This window comes from Pseudovirgaria hyperparasitica (genome assembly GCF_010093815.1).
Source record: "Pseudovirgaria hyperparasitica strain CBS 121739 unplaced genomic scaffold EJ05scaffold_9, whole genome shotgun sequence".
Taxonomy (NCBI): domain Eukaryota; kingdom Fungi; phylum Ascomycota; class Dothideomycetes; order Acrospermales; family Acrospermaceae; genus Pseudovirgaria; species Pseudovirgaria hyperparasitica.
Genome location: NW_022985557.1, coordinates 861,893 through 876,791, shown reverse-complemented (window position 1 = coordinate 876,791; position 14,899 = coordinate 861,893). Strand labels below are relative to the sequence as shown.

At 52.8% G+C, this 14,899-nt stretch overlaps 5 protein-coding genes across 5 annotated transcripts in view; 1 reads left to right on the top strand and 4 right to left on the bottom strand.

Annotated features, from left to right (window-relative positions):
• The window catches only part of EJ05DRAFT_493283 (WD40 repeat-like protein), a gene marked incomplete at both ends in the record, with an annotated part of 4,146 nt that extends 1,981 nt beyond the window's left edge, over positions 1 to 2,165 (bottom strand). The window contains 5 exons of the mRNA XM_033746101.1: positions 5 to 893; positions 971 to 1,171; positions 1,225 to 1,371; positions 1,455 to 1,816; positions 1,874 to 2,165. Coding sequence (XP_033600050.1) covers positions 5 to 893; positions 971 to 1,171; positions 1,225 to 1,371; positions 1,455 to 1,816; positions 1,874 to 2,165 — 1,891 coding nt within the window. The remainder of the gene's footprint in view (positions 1 to 4; positions 894 to 970; positions 1,172 to 1,224; positions 1,372 to 1,454; positions 1,817 to 1,873) is intronic.
• A 502-nt stretch (positions 2,166 to 2,667) lies between these two features.
• Positions 2,668 to 6,150, bottom strand: EJ05DRAFT_476831 (uncharacterized protein). Its single transcript, XM_033744119.1, has one exon. It carries the CDS (start codon positions 5,984 to 5,986, stop codon positions 3,071 to 3,073), a length of 2,916 nt encoding a protein of 971 aa, XP_033600049.1. The 5' UTR covers positions 5,987 to 6,150; the 3' UTR covers positions 2,668 to 3,070.
• A 1,453-nt stretch (positions 6,151 to 7,603) lies between these two features.
• EJ05DRAFT_394990 (uncharacterized protein) lies at positions 7,604 to 8,187 on the top strand. Its single transcript, XM_033741368.1, has one exon. The coding sequence runs from the start codon at positions 7,695 to 7,697 to the stop codon at positions 8,130 to 8,132; it is 438 nt and encodes a 145-aa protein (XP_033600048.1). The 5' UTR covers positions 7,604 to 7,694; the 3' UTR covers positions 8,133 to 8,187.
• Positions 8,188 to 9,063: 876 nt separating this feature from the next.
• Positions 9,064 to 11,586, bottom strand: EJ05DRAFT_394966 (DEAD-box protein). The gene is made up of 6 exons (XM_033741367.1): positions 11,442 to 11,586; positions 10,828 to 11,309; positions 10,638 to 10,773; positions 10,231 to 10,585; positions 10,099 to 10,178; positions 9,064 to 10,037 (listed from the first exon to the last, which is right to left on the bottom strand). The coding sequence occupies exons 2-6, from the start codon at positions 11,257 to 11,259 to the stop codon at positions 9,211 to 9,213; spliced, it is 1,830 nt and encodes a 609-aa protein (XP_033600047.1). The 5' UTR covers positions 11,260 to 11,309; positions 11,442 to 11,586; the 3' UTR covers positions 9,064 to 9,210.
• A 195-nt stretch (positions 11,587 to 11,781) lies between these two features.
• On the bottom strand, positions 11,782 to 13,964 carry EJ05DRAFT_465718 (voltage-gated potassium channel; the record flags this gene model as incomplete). Its single annotated transcript, XM_033742787.1, has 3 exons — positions 11,782 to 12,601; positions 12,661 to 13,602; positions 13,687 to 13,964. 3 exons carry the CDS (start codon positions 13,962 to 13,964, stop codon positions 11,782 to 11,784), a joined length of 2,040 nt encoding a protein of 679 aa, XP_033600046.1.
• Between the last annotated feature and the right edge of the window lie 935 nt (positions 13,965 to 14,899).

Sequence of the window (14,899 nt, the reverse complement as noted above, 5' to 3'; positions counted from 1 at the left end):
CCACCAGCACCACCAACAGGCCCCCCCTCACCCTCCCCATCCCCCCGATCACTCCAAGCATGCACACTACACGTCCCCAGACTCGTCCCCCAGCCATTCCAACTCGTCGCCGCAATAACAGGCGCACTAGGATGCCAGCTCGCATCCCTCACACAAGTCTGCCACGGCGCCGCATTCCCACCATGTCGACCGACGAAATCATACGTCTCGGCGTGAGCGCGCGCCGCATGTTCGCGCGGGCGCGAGTGGCGCGTCGCAGCGAGGACATCGATAGTAGCGGCCAGCGTGGCGTCCAGGTTCCAGACGTATACCTTTCCGTCGTGGGAGCCCGAGTAGACGAAGCGCGAGTCCGAGGACTGCGGCGGGGAGAAGTGTGCGCGGATGAGGGTTTTGAGGACCTGGTGGCCGCGGAAGGTGACGAGGGAGGCGTCGTGCGGGTGGGGGCGGTATAGGGAAGGGTCGTAGGGCAGGTTGCGGTATTCGAAGCCGGTGGTGTAGCGGTCTGGGCGGATGGCGGAGGCGCGGTCGGCGGACATCATGCGGCGTAGGTCCCAGAGCTTGGCGGTCTGGTCTTTTGCGTTCGAGAGGACGTAGCGGCCGTCGCCCTTGGAGTCGACGTAGGTGAGGCCCTCGGTGTGGCCGAAGAAGACGCCTGCTTCGCGGCCGCCGGCGAGGGAGCGGCGGTCCCAGATTTTGATTGTGGTGTCGTCGGAGCCGGAGTAGAGGATGTGCGGGGAGGCGTTGTCGCCGTAGCAGACTGCGTTGACGTCGTCTTCGTGGCCGGGGATGCGCAGGATGGACTGGTTGCGTTCGATGTCGTAGACGTAGACGGAGGCGTCGCCGGTGCCAGCGACGATTTCGCGGCCGTCGCCGGAGAAGCGGAGGGACCAGATCTGCGGTGGGTGTTAGGGTAGACGTTGCAGGTAAGGGGAGGGGGGCTTGGTGTGGAACATGGGACGACTCTACTTACGCCAAAGTAGGGGTACACGCGACGTCGGCGATCGACGCTGGCGGTGTTTGTAAAGTCGAGGTGTCGTGGCGTCGAGTCGTCGGCCGGGTCGGTACTGGCGAGACAGACAACGCTTCGGATGGAGCTATAGGCCAGAAGGCGATTATCAGGACTGAGCGAGGCGTCCGTGATCGTCCATTGGCCGTACGGATACTCGACCGTCTGCAAGTCTGTCAATTGTCTTGTGCATGAGGTTGTGCCGGGTGTAGGATGACCTTGTAGTATTTCCAGTCGTACGGATTCGACGTGTCGTACATGCGAACCTTGAAGTCCTGCGCGCATGAAAAGAAAAAATTGCCGTCCCTGGAGAACTGTCCCGAGTAGCATCGCGCGTTGTAATGGATGATCATGTCGGCTTTTGACTCGGGTATCAAGCCCTGCAGACCTGCATGAGCATCCTTCCATGCCACCATGTGCTTGTTGTTGCTGATGTGTATATACTCACTTGCGAAATCAGTCTATCAGCATTCCGCTGCCGCCCATGGCTGCCGAGCCCCAACTCCCGACGCATAATCTGCGCAGCCAGCCTCTTCTTCCGCTTAAACGTATCTTCTGTCCGCTCGTTGCTCCCAAACTTGCCCGTCTCCATGAGCTGCCGCCCTTCGTCGCTTGGCACTTTCTGGTATGCCGCCGCACCCTTCAACCGGCGTCGTCGAGGTTGCGCTCTCTCGTCATCCCCTTCCTCCTCGCCGTCTTCTGAATCGCTCGACATTGGCCGCCGTCCCCCGAGGTCGATATCCAGACTACTCCCGAGCAGTCTCCGCAGTTCCGGGTTCGCTAGCAGCTCCATTATCTGCGCGCGGCTCACTGGCACGAGGTGTTAGAGTACGTGGCACCACCCCTAAAGAACGGGTCCCAGCTCACTGTATATCGTCCTCTGCGCCTGGCCTTCTTCCCCATCTCCTTCTCCCTCCTCCTCATCCTCGTCACCGGGATCTGCCCGCCTCATATCAATGTACACGTCTTCCTGCGCGTCATCAAACTCGTCGTCCTCGTCGTCGTCATCCTCCTCTTCTTCCTCATAGTCATCATCATCGTCCTCCTCATCGTCCTCCTCATCAACCCATTGATCCTCTCTAGCCTGGAGGGCCTCCCAGAACATATCTTCGTTTTCGTCGGCGTCGACGTCATGACTCGGGGGCGTGGCGGCGGACATTTTGACACTTGGATACGTGGGTGGTTCCTCGACTGACGCGGGAGATGTGCTATGTATGAAGCTGTACAGATCGAGGGCAAGGGATGTAGAGAAGAGCGATTACATTACGGTACGGGCCCGGTAGTAGTGAATGTGAAGCTATGTTGTCGACATTGATTACCTACTTACTACTCTACTTACGATAAGAAAAGCGGGCGGGATCATCGCCTCAAGCTACCCCGGTCCCGGCACCCGGTCCAGCCGAGGCGGGTGGAGGCGGTGTTAAGAAACGCTATGTCCGCGTCAGAGCTTCCCAGCAGAAGAACAAACACAAAGTGCAGACTTCACGAGTAAAGGCTAGTCATGTATCAGGAACAAATGCCCAACGACAAAGTATCATATTCATTACTGTGCCAGCTCTACAGCTGCCACCACAAATCATCTCATTTCACAGTCATTCATGTCTATCTTTTTGCCACATTCCCCGTCGTGTCATCCTCTCGTCCCTTACATGTGTCAAATCATCCTCTCATCCCTCATCCTCTCGTCCCTCGTATATGTGTGTCATCCACCAAATTACATTTCATCCGATCATAAAAACAAGTGTGAAGAATGGTAGAAAAAAGCGTAATCGTACCAGAAATGAACCCCGTTTCCCTAGAGCGCCGTGATCTGAATGAATAAATGTTGTACGCCTTGCTGTTATGCTGCTTTTTGCGATTATGAAGAAGAAGATGATGATGATAATGACACTGTGTCGTTTTGCGGTCGTATATGCTGTCATGGTAGATAGATAGGTGTATCCCATGTTGTGATGTTGTAATGTCGGATGTTGTGGCGGTAACAGTCAGTGTTGGCCACCCGGAGAATTATAGGTTCCGAATGGCCACGTAGAATTGGCTCTTCATGCCCATCTCCCCCCAGCCTCAGTCTCGCCATGGTCTTTTCGTCTGCTCATAAATGACCATCTCTCTCCCGGTCCCTCGCTTCACACGATCGATTCCCAGATGCTCCATGCCGTCACGCCCGACGTGGATGCCGAATCCGTATCTGATCGCGCCGGGATCCAGGATGCTCTGCCTCTTCTCACCAACACCGGTCTGGTCGACATCGGTCTCGTCATGGTCCATGCCATGCGGACTTGGTGCCAGGTCTGCACTTGCCGCCCCAACGCTGCGTTGGACAGCCAGGTTTTGACGGGACGGTGAGACTAGTGCGACAAGACTGCGAGAGAAGGTGGACTTGTCTGTCCACCCAGCACCCATGAGACGGGTCACGAGGTCTGCTTTGGTAGTCGGGCGAGCGAATGCGCGATCTGCAAGGATGGGCGACTGATATACCCAGGAGACAATTTCGGCAAGATTGTTGGACGCATGTGGAAGAGCCATCCGCTTCCTGCTGACAAAGATGACGCAGATGAAGAACGCGTACAATGCCAGAAAGACGCAGAGTGCGTAAAAGGCTGGGAGATGAGCAGCGACACGGACGGAGCGGCTGTCGACGTAGTACTGGTTCCAGAAAACGCCGCCAGACAGGACCGGTATGGCGGCATTGAAGAGGGTGAAGAGGGAGAGAACAGCAACGGCAAAGTGTCCGTTCGCAGCCGCAACGACGGTGACCGAGATAGGAAGACGAGCCGAGTAGTCGAGGAGGAGGGACTGCTCGGCTGTAGCGCCACGAGGGCTCGAGAGAGATGCATAAGGCGTAAGAGCACGGAAGCTGAGGTCAAGTGACTGCCAGGACAGGAAGAGGAATGTGCCAATGACACCCGGCACAAACGAGTAGAGGAAGTTGGCTGGGGAGAAGCCGGTTGAGTCGGACTCAACGCCGAGCAGAGGGGCGAACCCATCGCGGACGGCGTTGTTGATGAAGCTGATGACCAGAAACGCTGCCAGAAGAACGATAGCAATCACAACCCAGGCTGCAACGAAGGTATCCCGAAGATACCAAGGAAGGTAGTGCAAGCGCACCTTGGACGAGCGAATGTCCATACGGATGGAAAAGTCGCCTTCTCTACGAAGACTACGACCGGCGCCAGCTTCCACGTCGTCCTTGGGATAAGACTGATAGGACTGATAGGCCTTCTCCGGTGCTTTTTCTCGGATTTTGCCATCCTCGACCGAGTACTTTCGTGTGGGGTATCCTGGCTCGCCTAAGCCATAGAAGACGTCGTTTTGGCGCTTCGAAGTGTGCCAGTACCCCAGCAGCGGTGCCTGATCTGCTAGCGCATCCCGGAACTCCGTCTTAGTTTGGAAGGTCTCGGCGCCTTCATATGCGCCCACAGTGTTGGACCTCTCGAGCAAGGCTATGATGTCTGCGAGTGACCGTGGATCCCACTTGAGACCGGTCTGTCGTCGCCAGAGGCATATGACCAGCAGCATGAGCGATAAGACCAGGAATACGTATAGTGCGATAGTAGCCCATATGACACCCTGGACTGATATCCACACCCACTCGCCGTCGATATTGCTGGGGCCTTCGTGTCGAGCGCCGAAAGCCGAACCAAGCAGAGGTATCGTGAAGATGAACAGCCAGGACGCAGCGGAGAAGATTCCAAAGACGGTCTGTCCAGTTTTGAAGTAGTTCACGTTGGGTAGCAGAAACGACATGGGAGCGATGCGTAGAAACATTGCCTCGGATCTGCTGCGGTGGCTCTCCGAGCAGAGTGCCATGAATGGCGCAATCCGCTGGACAGCCGTTTGGACCTGGAATAGCCACATCAGGAGCATCATACCTACTATCGTTGGCAGGTACTGGAATGTGAAGTACCGACCACCACCAAACCCGCCGTACGCCCACAGTCCGTTGTTGATCAAGGAGTAGACAGCACAGAATATCAGCATTGCGAGCATGATGGTGCACAGCAGGATGAACGTCACTAAAGAAAGCGGACGAAGTATCGAGGGTAGAAAGTCGAGGGGCGGGTATCGCAAGGACTCTCTTGTGGGCCTGTGGGGAACGAAGATATCCTTTGACAGCGATTCGTGACCAGACAAGGACTGATGAGACAGGGACGATTGGCCAGAGTCCGTCCTCCCATGAGGAGGCGGTATGAAGGATCGTCTTGATTGCGGAGGAGTCTGATCGCTCGCAGCTGTGATGGCGATGGCTGGCGGTAGCGATTTTCGAGTTATGGTTGCTGATCCCGAGGACGGAAGCCGTGGCAAGATGCCAGGCACGACCGGTGTGGACTTTGCATTATCGGATGAGATTGTTCTTTGCGGCAGCTGAGTTTGTGGGATGTTTTGTGTGATGGGTTGCGGGAAAGGTTGTGAGACGGGCCGTTGCGACTGCTGGGCTCGTTGTTGCGGTGGTCCTCCAAAGTAGCCCAGACCTTCGTCTGATATGACTCTGTCGACTGGGTATGACGCATTGCTGTCCTCGGGGACGCCTTGGTAGTGTCTTGAGCCTCTCACCTCCTCATCGCGGGTGAGCTGGTCGATCGCAAAGCGGATGTATGGAGTGTCGTCGAGACCAGGCGTGGTAGAGGGGCTGATGGAAGCCATCTGCCTTCGTGGAGCACCAGTATTCGGCGCGGTACGGTACGAGTCTTCGCTATGTGGTCGCTCGTGGATGGTGGTGGAGTTGTCGAATGTGACGTTCTTTGGTCTGGTCATGAAACCAGCAGCGGCATGTGAGTGTTGATCGTCGGCGTCCGGAGACCTTCGCAAGGGCGGTGTAGAATATCGACGACGGTCTGCATTACTCGCACTCAGCTCGCTCGAAGTGCCTTCCGAGGCCGAGTAGTAGTCTTCGGAGGCAGTGATGCTCTGCTTCGAGGTGCTATGATATAGTTGTGGCTGGCTGACTACAATGTAGGGCAGTCTGTTAGCGGTGCGCATGATGCCAACGAAGCCACGACAGCTGGGCAGATCTGGGTGAAGGCTGGGCTGGGCGATAGGGCGGTATATAGGACAGGAAGCAGAGAATGGGCAAGTAACGGCCTTTTTACTTACCAGTGGTGTGTTTGAGAGACAGCTGCTCAGTCATCTTCCACAACCTCAAGCAGCGAGGCGAGGTAGGGATGACAAGCAGGCTTTGTCGAGTAGTCGAGTAGGAAGCGAGGAGGGCAAAAGGGACAATTGGCCGTGGAATTCGTGAAAGGCTACGAGGAAGTCGGAGGATCGGAAGAGGTGCAGGAAGATAGATGCATGGTGGGTTTAGAAAAGTATGGGCGCGGTACTCTGGGGAGTTTGTAAAAGAAGTTGGCGATGGCTGGGGGGGGGGGGGGGGGGCTGGTGGTGAGTTGTTGTTCTAGCAGGGATGGACGGCACGCACAGTGACAGGGTGGGACTCTCAGTCCTAGCGGCCGCGCGACGCCCGACGCCCCGGGGACTCGGAGAGTTGGGCGTTCGGAGAGAAGGGCATGTAACGGGCACGTTGAAGAACGGGGGAGATATACGATGATAATATACAGTGAGTAGCAGCAACAGCATCTATACATACAACGCTCTATACGACAATATAATGTTCATTCATTCATCCAGAGCAGCAGCAATCCCCATCTGCGTCCAATCGTGTTGATGATGAGGTAATGTAACGCGCTAAGCCCAAACAGGCAGTGACAGCACAGAGCACGTGCCTTCCGTCTCGCTACCAGCCACCAGTCAACACTCACCAGCCACCCGTCCCCCTCCATTCCCAGCCACACAGCGCAGAGATGACGTATTACATAATCGTCCCGGTCTTGGCGTCGTTCCGTCATTCTTGGCTGCCTCAGGTTTCAACGAACAATCAGAGTCATCATCCATGTTTCATCATCCATGTTTGATGTTGATTGATTATTATTCAACTATTCACTTCTATCCATCCATCCATCTCCTGTACTCACTCCACCGACAAATACACTCCACGAATCCCATCAATAAATCACCTCTCTCTTCCAGAAGCCTGCCGTGCCACCACACTCTCCCGTCTGTCATTCCATCCCATCCATCCATGAACACCCCTCCCTGCACAACACCACGCCTCGTATCCTCCCCTGCTTCAGCTCTCCAGCTTCTCACTGTTTGCCCTTACACACTCCCCCTATGATACACATGCCTGCCCTGTCTGCGTTCCTGGTTTTTTTTTTTTTTTTGTTTTCCTTCTCTCTTTCTCTCTCAGTCTGTTCCAAATTCCTCTTTGCGCCCGCGCATTTCCATCGCCTTTGTCCGCTTCGAGCACGGAACAAAGCGAACGGGTGGTGAGCAGGGAGGGGGCGGCGCCGATTGCTCAGCCCGCATGCCACCACGTGCGGTCGTGATTCTCGTACTGTATGTATGGATGCATGTATGTATGTATGTATGTACGTATGTATGGGATACATGGGATACGTACACCTGCCTGTAGGTAGGCCGTACAGCGATAAAAAAAATAGATCCTGCATGTCATCTTGCCATCACTCCATCCATCGTCCATCCATCGTCCATTCATCCATCCCAGCGGACCCTGCTCACCACACAGCATACATAATTAGTACGTACACATGTAATACCTCACTCTCTCTCACTCTCTCTCACAGCGCCATTCCATCGGAACGGCTCGAGCGGCCGTCTTAACCGTCTCACCATGGATCCTGCCGTCCATTCATCCTCCTCCGCGCTCCCTCCACCCCATCCCATCTTACCATTCGTTGGTAAACACGCACATGCCCCATGCCCCTGTCGTGCGCCGCATTCCACGATATCTGACTACATACCACACGCATACATACACACCGCAGCAAAGAAGAACAACAACAACAACAACAAACAAACAAACAACACACCCATTCGCCCCATGTCACACCGCATCCCTTCCATTCATTCCCACTCTCCCTTCCCATTCTCTCCTCTCTCTTCCATTCTTCCATCCATTCTTCCATCCTTCCATTCCTCGGCCCAAGCGTGTGGAATACACATCCATGGCATGACACTGACTCGCCCCGACTGGCTCTCCCGTCCTACCTACCTACCCACCACAGACACCCAGACAAGCACAACCCCACCGAACGCTCGATCGCAGTGACATACATACATACATAAATACATATACACATGAAATACCTATAACAAAAAGCCCGCCACTGATTTTTCGCATACTGTACCAGAGTGCCCCAACGCAATCTAAATATAGAAACCCTTGGCTCCCGCACGCACGCACGCCCGCCTAGCCTAGCCTAGCCCCACGCACTTCTGTTTCATGCCATAAACATACTCATACCATCTTGACATACGTACCGAGGTCCATCACAAACTGAGCTTTTTATTTTCATCATTTCTGGAGAATAACGTCATTCCATTCCATTCCAGTCCAGTCCATCTTGATAAATAAATATAGAAAACAGATACAAGCATCGCTTAATGCCCGACAGATCAGACAGATTGGACAGATTGACAGATTGACAGATGGAATGTATTACATTCCATACCTTCTTCTCGTTCCTTGGTCTAACCTAATTCCTTTATTTCATTTCAGCATGATTCACTCCGTTAGCAGTTGCCCTTGATACTAAACGAACGGCGACGCTTAGGCTATGTATACGTACATCCATCCTGCCTTATTGCCTTGCCTCGTTGTTGTCGCTTCTCGCTTTGGTTGCCTGACTGCACTGGATAACTGCCTGCCTTACCATGCCCTGCCTGACTACTTGACTAATGGATCCATGCCTGCCTGACGGCCTGACTCCCACGTCTCGCTCCCCCTTGGACACGGAACTTGCTACACCGTCTGCACACACCCATCCACCAATCTCACACGCACAGCATAGTCATACACGCCCTACTTCACAAATGAGCACTGCAAGGTTCTAGCTTGAATCTCTCTTTTTGCTACAGCTCGTTGATTAATCGCCACTCCCCCCAATCTTCTCATTCTCTGGCGGGTTCACCACATTCGTGACATTTCCCTGCCGTCCTCCTTGCAAGTCCCGATATCGTGAGGCTTCACACAGTCTAGTGATTAAATAGCATCCGTGATCATTCCAACCGAGTCTAATATGACCAACCAACCATTCAGTCACAGAAGCTACCAAATCGTCTAGTCAGCCGAATCAGGGCCACAGCTTATGGTCGGACAACCAATATGCGTATCCTACCATTCCAATCTACCAAGCAATAGCATTCTCGTCAATAGTAAACCCACCATCGCCGGCGGAACCAGTGTCCGCAGGTGCTACAACCGCGACCACAGGAGCATCTCCCCAGGGGTCAACAACCTCATCGGCATCAGCAGCTCCACCAGTGCCTGGCAATTCCTCGTTGTCAGAATTGTCATCCCAATGGATCGAAGCCGTCTCGTCGATGCGGCCCTCCAAAAAGTCAGGGATCGGCTGCTTCGCTTCGAGCATGACCTTGCAGAGATCTTCGGCGATATCCTCATTGTCCTCGTTATAGAAAGAAGTAGCGAGTCCCTCGTTCCCAATGCGCGCCGTACGGCCGATACGGTGGATATACTCCTGAATTCCTCCATGTGCTGCTGAGGGGAGATCAAAGTTGATGACATGCATGACGTGCTTGATGTCCAAACCACGAGCGGACACGCCAGTGGCAACCATGATGGGGGTTTGCGCCATGCGGAACGCACGAATAGCATCCTCACGCTCCTTCTGGGTGCGACCGCTATGCATCGATGTCGAAGGAAGACCCTTGTTGTACAAGAAGTCATCCAACATATCGGCCATCCGAACGGAGTTGACAAAGATCAAGGTTCGGGACGGAGGCATTGACAACAAGAGGTCAAACAGGGCATCGCGCTTATGTTCTTTGGCAATGTAGCAGATTGCCTGCTTGATGTTGGTGTGCGTGGACCCTGTTCGTCCAATCCGCACACGCACGTAATCGTCAGCCATGAAGGTCATAGCAAGCTTGCGCGCTGCTGCTGGGAATGTGGCTGAGAACATCATGTACAGATGATCAGCATCCTCATTGGTGTCTGTGATTCCAAGTCAGTCATGGCGAACAAGACTTGTACAAGCATGCAGAAATGTAAATACCTCCGCCGGACATGATCAAGCTCATCTCTCTCTCCCAGTCAGGGTGGAGAAGTTCGTCTGCCTCGTCGATGATGGTGTACCTACAGCTTGTCAACCACAGCTCAAGGGTGTCACTACTGGGGTATTGCCTACTTGACGCGGTTCATGGAGAGGACGTTCGGACGATCCATAAAGTCCATCAGACGACCAGGTGTGGCGATGAGAATATCACATCCTCGCTGAATCTCATTCATGTGCTCACGAGTGGGGACGCCACCGTAGATGACGCAGGGACGAAGCTGTGTGCGATAGCAAAGACGACGGGCCTCATCGAAGATCTGGCAGGCCAATTCGCGGGTCGGGCAGACAATCACAGCAAGCGGCTCAGCACGTACCTTGTTTGAATCAGTCCAGTCTTTCTTCAATGGGCGAGGGGCTGCAAGCTTGCGGCCTTTACCCATGAGGCGGGAAAGAACAGGGATGAGATATGCGGCGGTCTTGCCGGAGCCTAGATCCTGTGAGTGAAGCTATTCAAGGTAAAGGGTTTACTCAGGACTTACCGGTTTGCGCACAACCGACTACATCGTTGCCAGTGAGAACAGCCGGAATAACATAGCCTTGGATTGGAGTTGGCTTGTTATAACCACAAAGCTTGACGTTCTCCAGCATGACAGGATGAAGGCCCGCATCCTCGAACTATCAGAGTACATGTCAGAATCTGACGTCAAACAAGAGTGAGCATCCACATACCGAGATGATTGGTGGGGGGCGATTGTCACCTTCGACAGTGACCTTCAAGTCGTAAGCATCGAGATAACTACCAGTCTCCTGACGGAACGTCTTTCCAAACAGCTCTTCTTCGAGTCTTGGAATCTTCGGGCCGACATCACCATACTCATCATCCCACTCGTAGCGCATAGCACTGGAGAGCCAGTCCGCGCCCTCAATAAGAGCAGGCTGACCGGCTTCGTCAACAACTTCAGCTTCACGAGTTTCGCGATCATCGCTGAACTTCTTGTAGTCGTAGGCAGTACGCTCGACCCAACCGTGCTCCTTGACCTTGGCCATGGAGTCCGCGGCGTTGAGAGGAGGTGCTGGAATCGTCGCAGACTCGATCACCGTCTTCATTGCCGACGTTTCGAAGGCATCGCCATTGTCGAAAGTCTCACCGTTCTCAGACATGGTGAAAGATCTCAACAGTGCTTGAACAAGGAGTGGTCAAAGGCGCGAAGCTATATTTGTCTTTAGCAGCGAACATTGGAGAAGAAGATTTACTTTCAGATCTTTGAGGTGGTACGTTGACTTGAATAGTTGAGAAGTGAGGTTAATGATAAGTTGAAACAGATTGCAGAAGCTTGACTTACCTTGGAGTGTATATAAGGAATGCAAGCGAGGTGTGGTGGAAGCTGAAGATGAGACCAACGAAGCTCACAAGATCTGGGGGTAAAGAGGGCGACGTGTCAAAGGTGAGAAAAATCAGCTTGACAGTTGTTGTGACTCGGAGCAGCGGTGCTCGTGTGCGCGTTGGAGCCTTACCGCTTTGAGACGGAGTACACAAAGTGAACAACAACGGGAAGGAGCAATCCAGAAAGTAACCCCTCCTGCCTTTTACTAACGAACCAACATTATATGTCTGATATCATGATCGAGCAAAAAGATGGACAATAGTTTTTTGTTTGTGCATATGTCATGACTATCATTTCACTAATGTTTAGTGAGGTCAGATCTACGGATAGGAGGATGCTTCGTTCCTGTTAGTTGCCGCCCTGCCTGTAGCGATTTCAAATGAAACTCCAGCGTCGCTGTTAGCCTCTCGAGAACCCACTCTGCTTCACTCTGATTGCCTAGCAGTGGACTTCGTATTCCCAGCCAGCTCCAAGCCAACGCCTCACTACCAACATTACGATAACCTGCCTTCCCGAAGTCAAGTCTGGACTGTTCATTCTGGCCAGGTCTTACATTCTTATCTTCGACAATTGGAGGTGTCCTATGGTGCTCCGGGTTGTGTTCATCTTGACCCAAAAGTTTGAGAAAGTGAGCCCATTCGCCGTAGCTGTACCTTTTTGGTGGAGAGGCATTGACGTCTTTCATGACGTTGCGAATTTCGCTCACGAGAACATAATTGTAGAAATGCACATCTCGTTCGGTGTCCTCTCCCTCCGAGCCAGCATCATCCGCAGCCATTAGCTCTTCTTTCTCGAAGCACGCAGCAAGCCTTCTCTTACTGACTTCCTCGATTCTATGTGCTGTATCCCTTTCGTGGCCTGACTGGCCGAATATTCCGTGATACGATTTTTTAGGATGCATATATTGCTTCACTCGAGACATCGTATCGTTGAGTGCTTCCTTGGTTCCTCTTTCGCCGGGCAAGACCGTGAATGCGCCGATCCAGATGACCAGATCTCGAAACACCTTTACAACTGTGTCGCCCATGTTGCTGATCAGAATAGTAAGGGTTGGGACTGCTAATAGTGACCAGAACACAAAGAATGCCTTGCCGGAATTGCTAGTTGGGGAAATGTCTCTGTGAAGATGTCAGTGGATGTTCGGTCGTACACTACAACTACATGTTTCTCTACGTACCCATATCCTATCGTCAACAAAGAAACATACGAAAAATAGAATGCCTGAAAATAACTCCATCCTTGGGGCTTCTCGGATTGCCAGAATACAACTGCTCCGACCAATGCTAGAGTCAATGCTGCCAACGTAGATACAATCAGCGATGTCCACTGCCTCATTCGTTGGGCGTCGTGTTGCACTCTCCGCATGATGAGGAACTCTTGCTCTCGTCTTTGGGCTTCTGTCAGTCCCTTCTGAGCGAACTCTATAGAATTAAATATGCCAACACGTATAGTTCGTTTCTCCAGATTGACAGTCGACAGGACTGCCTCTCGCTTCTTTTCCGTCATCCTAGCCTTTAACTTGTGTTTTCCCCGGTCCAGAGCAAGGGATCTTATCGAGCCAACAACAAGACCGACTGTGACAATGCCTCCAATCGCGAAAGGAAAAAGTAAACTTCTGCCCAGATGTGTGGTAGGAGCATAATCACCGATTCCAACGGTGAGCAGGGTAAAGCTCGCCCAGTATACCGCGTCTAGATATGCCCACCCTTCGACTTTGGCGAAGACAAGAGCACCTACAAGTAGATATACCATGAATGTGATTGTTTGCAACATCAGAGTTCTTTGCGCCATAGTCAACCTGAACATCTTAGGGTAATGTTCCCTGTACGCACCCACCACTGTTATGATCATGAGTATGGCGACAGCAAAGTAAAGGCCGGCTGCCATTATCGCATAGTAGTACGCCTGCGTGAGAGCGTGCTCTGATGCCGGTTCGATTCGAAACACGGGCGATGAGGCTACACTCACCAGGGCGATCAGGAGGGCCGAAGCGACCAGCCAGCCAACGATTGTTACGGGTTGCGCAATAGCAAAAGAAACTCGACGAGCCATATTCAGAAGGAGAGCCATGTTCGCGATCAAGGCGCAAGCGAGAGATACTGAATTTATTGCTATAAGCCTACACACAAAGCGTCAGCCTGGCCAGCGTAGGAAACCGCAGGAGACTACGCTGGGAGCTGATTGCATAGGTCTTCGATCGTACCAATGTGGATCTTCGACCGCCTGCCCAGACGCTTCTGTTTGACCCTCCGGTATATACACTCTCCATTTCTCCACCAGAGCACAGATGGAGAACGCGCTCGCCATGGGCCCAAACGTGCCAGCTATCAAGGGACATGCAGTCGAGGCGAACCACCACCTGCTTGGGCCGAGAAAGTCCTGTTCTCCCCCAGCACTTGTATCGAGCTCTTTCTCCGGTGTGTTATCCTCGACGTCGTCAGCCGCGCGCCCGACTGGACCATCCATGCCGGGGTCGTTCATTGTGGATGATAGAGAGACCTGAGATGGCGGGGGGCATGTAGGCAGATTCGCACTCTGAACGCATCAACATATCTTCTTGGAAGCGAAACATAAACAGGATGGCGCGACGAGATAGGGACATGCAAGGTGTGCAGTGAATACTCATGGAAAGCTCGTTGGAGATTGACGTCATTGGAAGGTGTGGCTGAAACTGAGGCTGATGAAATCTAACTACTGGCGGCCTAGCGTCCCACCTGGAGACTACATTCGATCACAGCGTTGTTGATAACGAACCTTGGATCTACAAACCATGCTCGGCTGCTACAACAGGGAGATCATTCTTCGCAAGAGCACATAGTACAGGGAGATACGCTCTTCAGGATACTGCAAGTTCTATGCTACAGACTATTGCAGTCTTACAGATGGTGAAATGAGTCAAAGCTTGCCTCTACGGATACAAATGCTCTGCCAAGTGGCCGGACCTTATTGACATCTTGTTGAGATGCTCTAGAGATACTGATGGTAGATCTAGTCGGTGAATGCTACGTCTCTAGACCTGGACAACGCTTCTCATGATGGCTCAAACTGTCACTGCCTTCGAGACAGGCGTCAAGAATGTCAGATACACTCATCAAGGTCTGATGAAGTCCTTTTCTTAGTCGAGATGATCTTTCTCTCTCTCTCTTCCAAAGCTTGAAGACACATTTCTATTTACCTTGGTAATGATTATTACCAGCGGCACTGAGACCTAGATCCAAGGCAATGGGACAGAGCGTCTGAAGGACGTCGCTTCTCTAAAGACATATATATGACTGGAAGTAGCGATTGAAGCAGCGCTAATCATCTACAGCTGGTAGAAGCGGAGTTCTCTAGGACTGGCTCTGCAACGCTCTTCTCACAAAACCCTCAAGACACCATCTACGTCATTAATCTCTCTCTCTCTACACTGATCTACC

Coding starts and splice junctions, on each gene's coding strand:
- EJ05DRAFT_394966 (XM_033741367.1), bottom strand. CDS start 11,259: ATGTCTGAGAACGGTGAGACTTTCGACAATGGCGATGCCTTCGAAACG. Junction 10,179..10,230: donor CTCTCCATGAACCGCGTCAA/GTAGGCAATACC, acceptor GACAAGCTGTAG/GTACACCATCATCGACGAGG. Junction 10,038..10,098: donor CTTGATCATGTCCGGCGGAG/GTATTTACATTT, acceptor TTGGAATCACAG/ACACCAATGAGGATGCTGAT.
- EJ05DRAFT_394990 (XM_033741368.1), top strand. CDS start 7,695: ATGGATCCTGCCGTCCATTCATCCTCCTCCGCGCTCCCTCCACCCCAT.
- EJ05DRAFT_476831 (XM_033744119.1), bottom strand. CDS start 5,986: ATGCGCACCGCTAACAGACTGCCCTACATTGTAGTCAGCCAGCCACAA.